Here is a 15,440-nt window from a genome sequence, read left to right as displayed (position 1 = left end):
GGGTGGAAAGGAATCCCAACCTGAGGGGAACCTAAGAGCAAAATGGCCACCGTGTGAATATGGTCAATGAGCCAATCAGATTTAGTAAAAACAGAAACCAATTCTATTGGTCTCCTCCTAGCACAATAACATCTACAATAATAACATCAGCAGTAAGGATCAAACACCTCTTAATACGCTTGGACTACTAAAGGACTAACCATGTCAAAGCATATTATTTAGCTTATTAACCAGTATCTTAGTATCTCAATTGGCCCCAAAAACATTTCTCCTTCATATAATCATAGTCCTGAACATGTGGATATAATACTGACAATGAAAAAAAGTGTAAAAGAGAAATTAACGCTGTGTCGTATGATGTGTGGAATGACGTGAAGTTCAAGTGCATTCTCCTCCAACAATCACAACAGCATAAAACATAATAAAAAAATACTCCATAACAAAAGAAATACAACAATAGACATGAAAGGTAAAAATAAATACATCCAATATATATGTATATATACAGTATATATATACTGTATATATATATATATTTCAAATAAAACAAAAACAAAGTTTATGAAATGTATAGGAAAAGTTGTAACTGAAAAAGTGAAAATACAGTAATTTAAACCATTATGCTGTATGACAGTTAAGAGTTATAGGATAGAGGTTAAGGTCCCTCCACGCCCCAGTCTGTAAAGTCATGAACATTTCTATCCCATGGGAGAGAGAGGCAGAGGGTTTGTCCAGTTGTCCTCCCGTGTAATCAGTGGGCAGTCACAGTGATCAGGAGCAGTCCTTCCTTTCTGCTGCAGTCGTGGTTGTAATTACAGTTATTATTCTGAATCTGAAGGGAGTGGCTACGTTTACATTTTAGCACTGGAGTCGCGGGGTAGAGATAAGATGGTTCATGGCGGTACTGTACAGGCACTTCATGTGGGACGGCACACCTGTACTGGGCGGGTCCTTACACCCGGTGGGCCCTGAGGCCCATCCCCTCCAGGAAGACCTCGTTGTGGGTCAACAAAGGTTGGGCCGCAGTGCCGCTGTTGCCAGCTGAGTTGAAACGGAGTGGAACCGCAGCGTTCTGGTTACTCTGCTCCTCCCTTGGTCCTGCCGTCACCGGATACCTGGAGCTGAAGTTCAGATAGATCTACAGAGAGAGAGAGAGAGAGAGAGAGAGAGAGAGAGAGAGAGAGAGAGAGAGAGAGAGAGAGAGAGAGAGAGAGAGCACAGAAAACAACAGGGCAGCAGAGAGAGAGAGAGAGGTCCATTGTGAGGCTTGATAGTGTTTACATTCCATTTTCAGCTTATGTCACAATGTTGTTAAAAGCATGACAAGATGAGCTGTGACTCCAGCAGACGACAGTGTTTCACTCTGAGCTGAGGCGTGAAAGGCAAGTTCTGGGTACATCTACCCTCACCAGGTTCTACAGATGCACCATAGAGTCCATTTTGACCCGCTGTATCGCTGTCTGGCATGGGAACGGTTTAGTTGCAGACAGGAAGGCCCTGCTGAGGGCTGTGAGAACATCCCAGCACATCACTGGGACCACTAGGACATTTACACAGAAAAGTCTATAAATAAAGCCCATAACATCATGAAGGACTCACTACTTCCAGGGTCTATTAGACCCACTACCTCCTGGAAGAAGGCTGAGGAGCATCAAAGCAAGGACCACCAGGCTCAGGAACAGTCTTTTCCCGTCTGCTGAACTGTCCCAGGGGTGGAAGACCGGCTTACGGTGGCTTGCATAAGCATCTCAGCACTTTAGCACTCTTTGATGTTTTTACACAAGTCTGCTGCTCCTATTATTAGGCGTGTTTTCTAACTACTGTTTGTGATTTAATGTACTGTGCTGTTCTTATTGTTTTTTGTTTTTAAATTGCTGTTTTTATGCATTGCACTATGGCCCCGGGGGCACTACTGTATATTTTGTTGTGCTTTTTGCATAACCTGTGGAGATGCAAAAGAGAGGATGACAATAAACTTGAACTTGACTTCTAATATAAAACTGACAAGTAATTTTGATCTGATGTCTCTTGTGTCATAGACTAGGTGGAGTCATGAAACCAGGCTAGCATGACAACTACAGACCTAGCATACACAATTGAATGGAAGTTTTCAGAAAATTGTTGTCAGAACTGCTGACACACATCAGTTTCACGGTCATTTGAAGACTGTAATTACGATAATGACAAGGTTGTCACTGAAGGTGGTAGTGATGGTTTCCTGAACATGAATGAACATGTTTCAGTTTTAACCATGGGTTGTTGTAGGCCTAGTCTGCAGTAGCCAGAACTGAAATGTGTGTCAAAGGTAGACCATAAACCATGTCACAACAGCTATATATTCAGCTTTGGCACGTGCTACCACCACAAACCAGCTTTCCACTTACTCTACATCTAATCACTCAATTGTCCGGGTGATTGACCAGTCAAGTATAGGAAGAGGGTAAGTGCAGAGCTGGTGGAATGAGGTCAGGTATAACTCGTATCCAACCTTGACCTGACCTTGACTGAGAGAACCATAGCTTATAGAAATACAGAATGCAGAAATATGATTCTTATTCATCCATCTTCCCATCAAGAGGCACATCCCACTGTATATCATTGTTTCATCAGACTTCGATTCATATGCATTTACTGTATATTGCTGTAAATCACATGGGAGATGATGGAGATGTGATGAAAGGAAATAATTGAAAACATGCATAGAAACAGCATAGAATGCATAATAATAATAATAATAATAATAATAATAATAATAATAATAATAATAATAATAATAATAATAATAATAATAATAATAATAATAATAATAATAATAATAATAATAATAATAATAATAATAATAATAGTAATAATAATATGTTTTCTATGAATGGAAAAAGGAAATAAAGACTGTAACTATGTGAGGGCTATGGCAAAAGTTGTTTTTTAATCACTTTTATGAGGTGAAATGGAATAAGCTGGATGTGGAAGAGTTATAGAGAGCCACTTGTCTCGTTAATTGGCAATGAGCTAGTTGGTGAGACAAGTGGCTCCCAATGCCCAGGCCTTGCACAAAACAAAATGCCTAATTTCTGTACAGTGGTAGTGTAGATAAACCAAAAAAATTCACAATATTATACTGGGACTCATTTACAAGATCCAGTAATAACAAGACACCAAATTATTATGTTTTTGTTCATAAAACAATGGTTGCTATGTTACAAGCTGAGAAGAAAAAGATCCACACAAACTCTGTGCAAGGCTTCAATTAACAAGGCACTGGCCTCATACAAGAGGAGGTGTCCCATGAATGTTCTATTGGCTTTGGATTAATTAAAAATGACACTCTCACACACATCCTAAACTCTCTTTGTTTCAGTTTGTGCTGGGTTTTGGTCAAGAAAGACCTGTTTGAGCTTGTAATGACTTGTTTGTGTTTCGGACATTCAAGTCTTTTTCCATCTCTGACTCTCTATAACCCGTCACTCTAACTGCACGCTAACTGCAGTGGAGTGTGTGTACAGATGAAGCAGTATGATGACAGACAGACAGGTGTCTCCTTTTGCGGGGCTATGGAGTAAGTCCATGGACTTCGTAACCTACGTGTTTGGTGGCATCTGACAGCTGCTGTTCAATTCTCTCCACCACCTTTGTGAAGGGGGGTCTGTTGAAAGCATCTGCATCCCAGCAGGACCTCATGATCTGATACCTGTTGATGACATGAGATTAACACCATAACAGCCTGCTACACACACATAACACACGCACGCACGCGCACGCACGCGCGCGCGCGCACGCACGCACGCACGCACGCACGCACGCACACACACACACACACACACACACACACACACACACACACACACACACACACACACACACACACACACACACACACACACACACACACACACACACACACACACACACACACACACACACACACACACACACACACACACACACACACACACACACAATACACACACACAATACACACAGACACATATAATAGCTTCGTAGCTATCAATGGCCAGAAGCGATTGTAACATTTTCAACATTTGAATATTCAGTTCTCAAAATTCTAAACACATATTCACATTTCATTTCACGCTGCCCCTACCCTGCAATAACTTACATTTCACTCGGTGCAAACTCTGGGGCGTCCATTCTGTACCCTTCCTTTATCAGTTTGTAGAACTTAGAATCCACCGGCATCCCAGGATATGGACTGTTTCCTACGGTGGATACATGCCAGCAGAAATACATGTGAACAAACACACGTGCAGCACAGTGTACTGTACACATGCACCCAAAACCATATGCAAGCACAAGCATATGCAAGTTTGTGACTACAAATGTCCCCACCTTCCATGCTCTGCTGAGGAACCTGATGTTTAAATTTATGTGTCGTTTATTAGAGTAAAAAAACAAGATAATAGGTGCCATTAGTGATGTAAAACGAAGTGATACAAGGTACTGTACTCCTCTGATTTGTGGAAACATTGGAACCGATGCCTTTATGTATTTTAATGTATTTTAATCTATGTTGTTGGCCTTGTTTCTTTTGTTATTGTATTCTTGTTGTTGTTTTGTATATGTGTAATATGGACCTTGAGTCTGAAATAAAGTCTTCATCATAGACACATGCATGCACACATACACACTCAAGATGACACACACACACACACACACACACACACACACACACACACACACACACACACACACACACACACACACACACACACACACACACACACACACACACACACACACACACACACACACACACACACACACACACACACACACACACACACACACACACACACACACACACACACATACAGTATATGGAATTACATACCTAGTGAGAAGATTTCCCAGAGCAAAATGCCATAGGACCACACATCACTCTCAAAAGTGTACACACACTCGAATATACTCTCTGGAGACATCCATTTCACTGGAAGACGAGCCTGGAAGAAAACACATTCCATCAGCCCAGTAAGTTGCCTTAAATCTTAAGGTAAACCTTTCATTAGTGTCGTCCCATGAGGTTGAGGGTCAAAACTCTTTAAAATAAACTGTAAATCTCTGAGGAAATTTTTAGAAAGCATTAGCGTTAAGGTCAAGGACACTATCCATCAATATGTATATGATACATCAATACAACATTCTTTAGAGGTCCTAAACTCTGGAACACTCTAAGTTCACCTTAACACTTTGAGTGCCGGGACACGTCTTTTCACGTCTTTGCTGGCCATGCTAAAGTTGCCGGGGGACGCTGTACAGCGTCCTTATATCAATATTTCAAAAATCTGCGATCGGATTCATAATGTCCCTCCGCTGGCCTGAGATCCACCAGCAGGACCCACTGAGCTCTCTGGCGGTTCAGGAGCGCCATCTGGTGGCCGATCGGCGCAATCGCCAAAACAGGATGTTGAATAGAGGTTGTCATGACGACCGTAGTACTTCCGGGCGCTCGCTATGGTTCATGTGACTCTGGCTCGTCACGCTACACAGTGATCGATTGCCAATAACTCGATAAAAACATGATTTGGACGTATATACCATTATACAAGCTGGAGATGGACCGGGTAAAAATATATCCCATAATGATAAAATTTCTACTCGACGATGATCGCCCAACGGCGCGCGGAGACTGGGGTGAGTTTCAGCGTGTAACGTTACCTTCTTCGATAATAACTGATATTATCAACATTTGACCCACATAAGATGATTGGTATAACGCTGCCCACGGAATTATAAACGCCCCCTCGCCCATCCGGTCAACATCAGATGACGTGTAGTAACTTCTAGAAGTACGTCTAGTTGGAATTTTTTATATCGCGCTGATTGCCATCAAACTGTATTTCATCATCAATATAATGCATTTGGGGCTATATATCACGTTCTGGAGAAAGCTGCAGAAAGAGATGAAAACATACTTATACATTAGACCATACTTTACTATGAATATGTGAATGAAAAAGTTTAACGTTGCTACACAATGAACAATACATATAGGACTTTGAATGGGCCCTAATAATGGCAATGTAGCAATAGAATTTAAAAAGTTATAGCCCTGCAAAGAAGGGGACTTTCTCCATAGACAAATAGCGCTGGCAATCTATGGTATATCATTAATTTAACCTTAGGCAACCAAAGTGTTAAGGTCAACAACCTCCTTATCTATATTTAAAAAACAATTAAAATCTCAATTAATTTCATCATAATCATCAACATATTAAGTAAGTCCTGTGCATCAGTGTTACATATATGGCTGCTTATTTAGTTCTTTTTCTTCATTATATACTTTTCATATGTTATCCTGTTAAGTAAGCTGTAGCCCTATTTTCAGAAATGTTGCCTAAAGGTACATGCCTAAGTGGAATGCTCCACTTCTACAATGTCACTTTGCATGTTATTGGTATCTAGGAACATCTAGGGACCTGGGGGTATGTATTCCCAGTGTCATAAATATTGTGTCTGTTACTGTACTAGGCTTGAGTAAATTGTAATTAAAAAAAGGAGAATATAAATTATGATTTTATTTTGCATCTGTGCCGGTGAATAACACCATGAAAACATTGAGGTTATTTTGATTACGCTCACTGAGCTCATTCAGCACCTTCTTGAGATCAATTGTACAAATAATCTAAGCAAATGAATAAAGGGAAGATGATTAAACAGAAGGATTTGTAGCTACAGTAATAAATTACAATCAATTTAAATTATAAATTCATATTTGACCTTGAACTTGACCATGACCTTATTATGGCCAAATCATACATCTATGGATAGGGAAAAGGCTCCTCTTTCCAATGGCATTGTTAAATCTGGATTTAGTCATTTCCTCACGGTTTTATGATAAAAGAGATCTAATTTGCATTTTTCCGATAAATTCTTATTTTCGGTAAATCTTATAAAACATTGGTAAAAACGAAAATATACACTTTGACTGCTGTTTTGATAGGGTTAAGGTCTTTACTCTTGGATACATTTGAAAAAAAAACACAACATTAAAACCTCTTAACATCCAAGGGCCCACATGTGGGCCCTCTTGAGGACGATTCGCGACGCACCACTTTGCCAACCTCTAGCGGCTCGGGTGTGCATTGTGACAAAATCCGTTCAGCGGTTCTCGAGTTACATGCCGATATGTGAGGCGTGCGCCAAAGTACACATTACCACCCCCGACTCCCGGGGCTCTAGCTCCGTCAATCATTTGGCGATCTCGAAAGATTTTGGACAGGGTTGTAGCCAATGAGTGTGGCTTTCCAGTGATACCCCACATGGGGATCTAATATGGTCGCTATTGATCGATGATTTATGATAAAGAAAAGCAGGGTCCCCTTATAAGGGGACCTTACAGCTTAACAGGTTATTCTCCTCTCCTTTGCCTTCTTGTACTTTTTCTAATAATTTTTTCCTTTTATTGGCTCTTGTTGCTGTGTTTTGAACATGACATCTATCCGTGTCTATCTTCAATTTTTTCGCTATAGTGTTTGCCTTATGTCTCTGATCTTGTTTTGAGTTTATTTTCTAGACCATGTTTACATGCATTTCGTTCATATAGATTATGAACATTGATGGGATGGGAGTGGAACTTTGTACAAGCCCTTTGGGCTTTGTTCCCTCCTAGCACTGTTTTTTTTTTTTTTTTTATAATGTGCTAAATAAATAAACGAAACGAACCTATACACTGTAAACATGGTTTCTCAGGAGCTTTCTCAGGAGATTCCCTGGGTTCCCAAAAGAAGCTACGGGTGCCTCAAAGCCCCAAATGGCGCCTGTGAGAACCTTTGGGAGCACCGTGTCCTCTCAGCTAGATGTGACTGATGGGCCAATCAGAGTAATGCGTGTGACATTTTAGAGGAAGCAGAGTGGATATCAGAAATGGCTTGATTTTGTTGATATCCAGGGGAATAGACATCAAAGGGCTTTACTCATCCTTTTCACAACAACAACGGTTACAACATTTTGGGGGCATTTTACATCAACATACGTTCTGTTAAGAAATGCAACAAGATTGAAAAAACACACTTTTAATTGTACTGTATCCTTAAAGGAAAGGAGGCTCCCAATGCCAGTCATGCACAAAGAATTTCCCCCGAGGACCTGGAAAGTTTGAATACCAACACCTTCCACATCTGCAGATCCCTATAACTGAGACTTACAAAATAAAACACAAACAAACCATTGCCATGTGCCTGCCAGACACATTTTACATACCCGGTAAGCTAGGCTAGTGGTCCGTATCGGCTTCCATTAATTTGTGCTAAGCTAGTCTAGCTTGCAGCCAGATAGATTTCTTCTGAACACACAGAGAGGAAATTGGTATCTATCTTCTTGTCTGACTCTGGAGAAGACGGTACGTATATTTCCAATAATGTTGGTGTGTTCCTTTAATGTTTTTAATCTTTTGAAGCTGTCAAGAGAGTGCAAGGAAAGTGCAAGGGAACAGTTATTTTGGGAGACATGGTTTTTTTGTTGATATGCTTATTCTACCTACAGTATACCTGTAACATCTGAGGAATAGCTACAATGAACTTAAGTACTAATATATACTAATGGAGGATACTGTATATGCATGACGGGGGGACTATGCATATACAGTACCACTATATGTACGCTGTACTGTAACTGTCCCAGTCTCCAGTAGTAGGCTGTTGGTGCAGACTTACATTGCCTTTGACTACATAGTTGTAGTCGGTAGTGATGTCGCGGGCCAAGCCAAAATCACAGATCTTTGCCACTCTTCCTTGAGTCAGTAGGATATTTCTGGCTGCCAGGTCTCTATGAATGCACTGGAAAAGAAAACACAGTAATACTGTACTATTAAAAACAGATCCACAATATCTTATGATATACACTGCATGCCTTGAAGGGGCAGTCCAGCCCAAAAAACTAACAAAAAACATAACTTATTATATTAACATATTAAACATATTTGTACTATTTCCTACCAAATTACACCCTACACAATAATGGATAGGGGTGTACTTCGGGAGAAAATAGTTCCTACATGAGACTGCTCACAACAAGGTCTGTGGATTATCTGGGTCATGATTTCTGACATTGCTTTTAAGTTTTCCAAATGTATTTTTTTTTTGCTTTGAGCGCCACTGTCAGAGTGCCAATTCCATTGTATCGTATTGCTCCATTGTGTTGGTAGTGATGGCAGATATCTAAAAAATTCTGCAAATCACATAGAAACGATCTGGATTGATTGATTGATTGATTGATTGAAAACTTTATTAACAGATTGCAGAATGGGTAGCTACAATTACAGTACGGCTCAATACAAAACAACTGCTAAGAGGATGCAGACCAGAAAAATACTTTAGTCTTGTTTACATCGGGGTCCCCCATTTTCAATTAATCAGGACATTTATGACATACACAACATACAGATATACAGAACTGTGTAGTAAAAAGAGATCATACAAAATATGTATAGGATGAATCGATAGTACTCTGTGTAAGAGGAAAACTATGTTTTTATTAAAAAAAAATGGAAACACGCAAACGCTCCTTAGGTCAGTGGTTCCCAAACTGTGGGGGAACTGGAGGCCTGAATACTTTCCACAACAAAGTCGTGTTTCCGCGTCTCTGATTGGCCAGGTCATGTGACATGTACGCCCAATCGTGGGGCCGCAAGTTTTTGGATGGTTAAGCTTAGGCGCTCTTTCGAAGTTGGTTAAGGTTAGAGTTTGTCTTAGAGCATGGCGATAGAACGCCTGCCCTGATTCCAAACTCTAACCTTAACCAACTGCGAAAGAGTCGCCTAAGCTTAACCAGTGATAAACTAGGCGTTAGGTAGTTTGCAGGCTGTTCGACCCGGAAATAGGCGCAGAACTTGCCGTCCCACGATTGGCGCACATGTCACATGACCTGGCCAATCAGAGCGCAAAACTCGAACGCGGAAACACAAATTTGTTGTGGAAATTATAGACGCGAACTGGAGAGATGAGATGGAGGGAGAAAAAAGACATTCTCTAATCGTTCTGGTTGTCTAGTGGAATACTGGAGGCTGGAATAATGTGCATTCCAGGTAACGTTAACATTGCTCACGTTACACCTCCCCCTTGGCTTCACTGGTGTGTTTTTTTTAGACCCAATAAACAAACAAACCTCAATTTTTATGCTTGAATGAAAAGATACCACGTGTGGTATTTTTATTTGAAACGCTTTCCTGACTACACTAATACATTTGGCCAAATTCAAAACTCTGTAAAAAGATTTAAATATATGTAGGGGAAAGGGGGTGGGGGGGTAAATGTTTCCAATTACCCAAGGAGCGTTATTTTGGAAACCACTGCCTTAGTTGATGCGGCACAGGTTCCGCTTTCAAATCTGTACCACTCAAAACACTGACACTGATACACAGGCTGGCTGGGCACAGTGTCTGCTTGCCTCTGCAACTAATCAATTTTTCATCCGCTTGCTCAAACATGCGTTTTAGATCTGTTGACCAGCCATGGAAATAGGATCCCCGCTTTGTGCTGAAATAAAGAGCATGGAAGGGAGAGGGTGCAGTCCAACTCATTCAGCCAACTCCTTTCTGGTTTGCTTTGGCCGTTCCAATTGATCTATCCCAAGCCACACCGGACAAAACACAGCAACAGTTGTGATTGGAGGATCAAGAAAAGAGGACATGGTTTGAGATTCTCCGAGCCAACTATGCTCTTGCTTTTTCCAATACCTATGACCTTTGAGGACAACAGTCTACGTGTGAAATATAATACTGAATGTGAACAGGGATTTGTTTTAATAGCAAGGTCAAGGCCTAACGTGTTTACTTCACACAGAGTGATGAGAGCTTACGTTTTTGGATGCCAGGAAGTCCATGCCTTTGGCAACTTGATAGGAGAAGCTGAGTAGGTCTTCGGTGTCAAGAGACAGGCCGTCCTCGTGAAGTATTTCCGTCAAAACCTCGACATCACTGCAGGACACACCTGATGGACAAACAAGTGGTAAATCAAGGATTACTTTTCCCATTACTCACTACTGCAATGGGAACAAATCCTTTTTCAGTTATTTGTTTAAAAACATTTAAATTAGTATATATATATATATATACACTATAATAACAACAACCACAATAATATTATTTATATTATTATTATTAATATAATACAATTAGTATATATATATATATCAATTAGGAAAATGTGTGTGTGTATATATACTATATATATATATATATATACTATAATAATGATAATAATTTTGAGCAGGGCTGACTCCAATTAAAGTTTCATCTTAGGTCCTCCTGCATTCTTGCATGTGGGAGACACAATTTAAATAGGCTAATTGCTTAGTCCAACAAAGTCCTACATGACCATAAATAAAAAATTTAAGTTGAGTGCAGCGCTGATACTGAGCATGCCGAGTATAATGAATGGCCATCTTGCCTTTGCGAAGCGAGCGTCTCTTCTCGGAGGATGAGCTCGACGGCGGATCGCAAGCGTCATGCGGCCTCATGGTCATGTAGCCATTCCTGCTGTCACTGTGAGGAGGAAATGAGCAGTCTGGTCTCAGCTAAAGCACAGCATCAGAAGAGGCATGCTGTCGTTCTGACACCCTACTCCTACGTACAGCCTGCTTGGGGAGTAAGACAGTAGTAGTCTCATTCTCTCTTCCACACCACTCTAACAAGTCCCACCAAACCTCCTAGGAGCACTTAATGTCTACTGTTCTGTGAATAAAAAGGAAGGATTGTTTTACTGTCAAACACATTCATCCCTCTCTTTGCAACCTGTTCTGTGGTAAATTAATACTTCACAGGCAGTGTCTTCTGGAGGTATGTGTGGAGGAACAAATGACATCACCACCGTCCCTGTCCTCTAAACGCAGGAGAAGACACTGACCTAGCTGCTCTCTAAACGCAGGAGAAGACACTGACATAGCTGCTCTCTAAACGCAGGAGAAGACACTGACATAGCTGCTCTCTAAACGCAGGAGAAGACACTGACCTAGCTGCCCTCTAAACACAGGAGAAGACACTGACCTAGCTGCCCTCTAAACGCAGGAGAAGACACTGACCTAGCTGCTCTCTAAACACAGGAGAAGACACTGACCTAGCTGCCCTCTAAACACAGGAGAAGACACTGACCTAGCTGCTCTCTAAACACAGGAGAAGACACTGACCTAGCTGCCCTCTAAACACAGGAGAAGACACTGACCTAGCTGCTCTCTAAACACAGGAGAAGACACTGACCTAGCTGCTCTCTAAACACAGGAGAAGACACTGACCTAGCTGCTCTCTAAACGCAGGAGAAGACACTGACCTAGCTGCCCTCTAAACACAGGAGAAGACACTGACCTAGCTGCCCTCTAAACACAGGAGAAGACACTGACCTAGCTGCCCTCTAAACACAGGAGAAGACACTGACCTAGCTGCTCTCTAAACACAGGAGAAGACACTGACCTAGCTGCCCTCTAAACACAGGAGAAGACACTGACCTAGCTGCCCTCTAAACACAGGAGAAGACACTGACCTAGCTGCCCTCTAAATGCAGGAGAACCCACTGACCTAGCTGCCCTCTAAACACAGGAGAAGACACTGACCTAGCTGCCCTCTAAACACAGGAGAAGACACTGACCTAGCTGCCCTCTAAACACAGGAGAAGACACTGACCTAGCTGCCCTCTAAACACAGGAGAAGACACTGACCTAGCTGCCCTCTAAACACAGGAGAAGACACTGACCTAGCTGCTCTCTAAATGCAGGAGAAGACACTGACCTAGGTGTGTCTCTCTGTAGCATGACATTCCGGTAGTAGTAGTCCTCTCCTAGTGTGGCGCGTATGAAGGACTCTCTCTTCCGGCGCAGGAAATTAAGGAGGTCACCAAAACAGCAATACTCTGTGATCACCAGGGTAGGACCTGTAAGCCAAGGACATCTCATGAGAATCATACTGGGAAACAAAGGTCCATAAACTGAATGAAGGCTTAAAAACATTGATAATAGTTGATAATAAGATAATAGGATAATGCTGTAACAACGTTACACCATTCAAATGCAAAATTATTCCTCTCCTAGAGTCTTTTAAAACAACACCAACTTCTACAGTTTCACAGGCATCTCAAACTTGACCCCCAGGACCCCCGGACTCCCCTCACCTCCAACAGTGCAGGCTCCAAGTAGGTTGACAATGTTCATGTGGTTTCCGAGGTAACTGAGAACCTTCAGCTCCGACATCAATGCCTCTTTCTCTGTGGCATGAGCACTCGCTGTGGATATAGAAGAAGTGTACAACTGGCATGTTGAGGGGAAACGGGAGTAATGCAATGGGAGCAGTGAGTGCCGTTTGCTGGTATATTAAAGGCGATTGCTGGGGAAGTAATTGAATAGAATCCCACAAACAAATATTTCTACGGACAACATTGCTTTGACAGGGAAGTAGTACAATACGCCTTTTAAATATTCATAAAACCACCCAAGGGTGTCTTTAAACCACCTAAATCCCTGCAGGCAAATTGTTTAATATGCATAGATGCCCTTTAACGGCACACACCTATTGTGCACATTCAGTATAGATATAGTAAATATAATTCGGCTCTTTTTCTTCTATTTTCATTTGCATGTGTTCTTCTGAGGTCTTTGGCGTACGTTTGCATGTGTTTCTCTGAGGGTTTTGGGTTTACATTTGCATGTGTTTTTCGAGTTTTATTTTGGCTTACGTTTGAGCATTTTCACAGCCACCGTCATGACGGAGTCTGCTTTGGAGAGTCCATATGCCGTAGCCTCCACCACCTTGCCAAAAGCCCCAGATCCCAGCGTCTTTCCTGAAGACATAAAGAAACAGAAACAAGACTGTTATTCTCATCCTGGTTCCCGCTCATATCCTGGACGCATGCCAGTGTTGCTGGGACACAAGCCCTAGCCCCCGGGCTGTGTAGGTAATGTACCAGGACGCGCAGGATCCTGTTTAAGGTCGGTTGGTTGGTTAAAAACAACACCCAGAAAATGCCAATAACAGCATGTTGGCAGGGTTTCATCATTACAAAACACAGGAACTGGGTTAGTCAGAACGAACCACAGACCAAAACACAAAGGCTGTGACTAGATGAGCTACGAACAGAGGGTATATCGATCATCTCAGAAGACCTGACATGGACAACACACATAGACTCAGTCATGAAGAAGGCGAAGCAGCGCCTCTACCACCTGAGACAGTTAAGGAAGTTCAGAGTATCGGGGAAGATACTCCAGTCCTTCTACTCCGGAGCTGTAGAGAGCATCTTGACTGGAAACATCACTGCCTGGTATGGAAACAGCAAGGCACAAGACAAGAAGGCCCTACAGAGAGTGGTGCGCTCAGCTGAGCGTACTACTGCAGGTCTTATATAACAAGAGGTGCAAATCCAGAGCCTGCAGAATAATGAAAGACCCTCACCACCCCAACAACAGCCTGTTCATGCTGCTGCGGTCAGGCAAACGCCTGCGCACACCAGCAAATAGGACAGAGAGACTTCGTCTCAGCTTCTTCCCCCAGGCCATCAGAGTCTTGAACACTGAACTCTCCACACACAAGCACACATGAGCACACACATAACACACACACACTGTATACACTCACACACTAACAGTCACTTTAGCATGAACACACACACACACACACACATGCTGCACACGCTCACACTCAACGGTCACTTTACACAATGAAAAGGTCACTTTAAAAAATTAAAAAAAGAACAGGAGTGGTTCTTGTATAGTAAATAGATGGATATAGCAAGTTAGCATAAGGACACATAGTATAACTGTAGATTGTATAGTATAGCATTGTATAGTAGTGTACATAAGACCCAGTGCCTCATCCGTAACTAACATTGTATTGCACTATCGCAGGACCTTAGCATGTCTTACCATGCTTTTTGTAAACATTATGTACATTATACCTGTTATGTCTTATTATTATTACTTGTATTATTGCACAAATGTCTTATTCTCATTCCTATTCTTATTACTTGTTATTATTGCACAATCGCTGCAGGCATGACCCCCCCGCATTTCACTGTAAGCTTGTATGCTGTGACAAATAGAACTCTTGACTTGATCATCGTAAGAGGCCCTGAAGGGTGGTAGAGATGATGTCATTGTACACTATCTACACACGTCTGGAATGTGACAACAGGAATGTAGCCTACTTTGTGTGCAGTTGTCTGAAGCAGGAATGATGGATTAATGCAATAAGTGAGGCCCTTGGTAAACACCCAAGCTGTTTTGATACATGGCTAGTCCTGCGACTGATGAAAGCAAAGGCACTCACCAAAACGCAGTTTGTCTCGAGGAAACTCCCACTCGTGGTCGTACGGGAGCTGAGTAGGGTCAATGTACACATAGTTGTTTCCATGGATACCCTCGATGACTTTCCACTGGATGTGGTATTTGGGTTTCTGGCAGACAAACAGATGGACAGAATGAAGATTAAATGCAAGTAAATT

The 15,440-nt window shown here is 41.8% G+C and overlaps 1 protein-coding gene across 1 annotated transcript in view; it reads right to left on the bottom strand.

The window, feature by feature from the left end:
• Positions 1 to 629: 629 nt before the first annotated feature.
• The window catches only part of kita (KIT proto-oncogene, receptor tyrosine kinase a), a 54,734-nt gene continuing 39,923 nt past the window's right edge, over positions 630 to 15,440 (bottom strand). The window contains exons 11-21 of the mRNA XM_084307427.1: positions 15,266 to 15,392; positions 13,677 to 13,781; positions 13,116 to 13,226; positions 12,737 to 12,878; positions 11,406 to 11,500; positions 10,816 to 10,946; positions 8,673 to 8,795; positions 4,850 to 4,961; positions 4,118 to 4,217; positions 3,583 to 3,688; positions 630 to 1,138 (exon numbers count right to left, since the gene is read on the bottom strand). Of these exons, the coding sequence (XP_084163553.1) occupies positions 953 to 1,138; positions 3,583 to 3,688; positions 4,118 to 4,217; positions 4,850 to 4,961; positions 8,673 to 8,795; positions 10,816 to 10,946; positions 11,406 to 11,500; positions 12,737 to 12,878; positions 13,116 to 13,226; positions 13,677 to 13,781; positions 15,266 to 15,392 (1,338 nt within the window). The 3' untranslated portion in view covers positions 630 to 952. The remainder of the gene's footprint in view (positions 1,139 to 3,582; positions 3,689 to 4,117; positions 4,218 to 4,849; positions 4,962 to 8,672; positions 8,796 to 10,815; positions 10,947 to 11,405; positions 11,501 to 12,736; positions 12,879 to 13,115; positions 13,227 to 13,676; positions 13,782 to 15,265; positions 15,393 to 15,440) is intronic.

This window comes from Notolepis coatsorum, assembly GCF_963971535.1.
Source record: "Notolepis coatsorum genome assembly, chromosome: 2".
Lineage (NCBI taxonomy): Eukaryota > Metazoa > Chordata > Actinopteri > Aulopiformes > Paralepididae > Notolepis > Notolepis coatsorum.
Note: the sequence above shows the minus strand (reverse complement) of the source record. Positions and strands in the feature narration are given on the sequence as shown.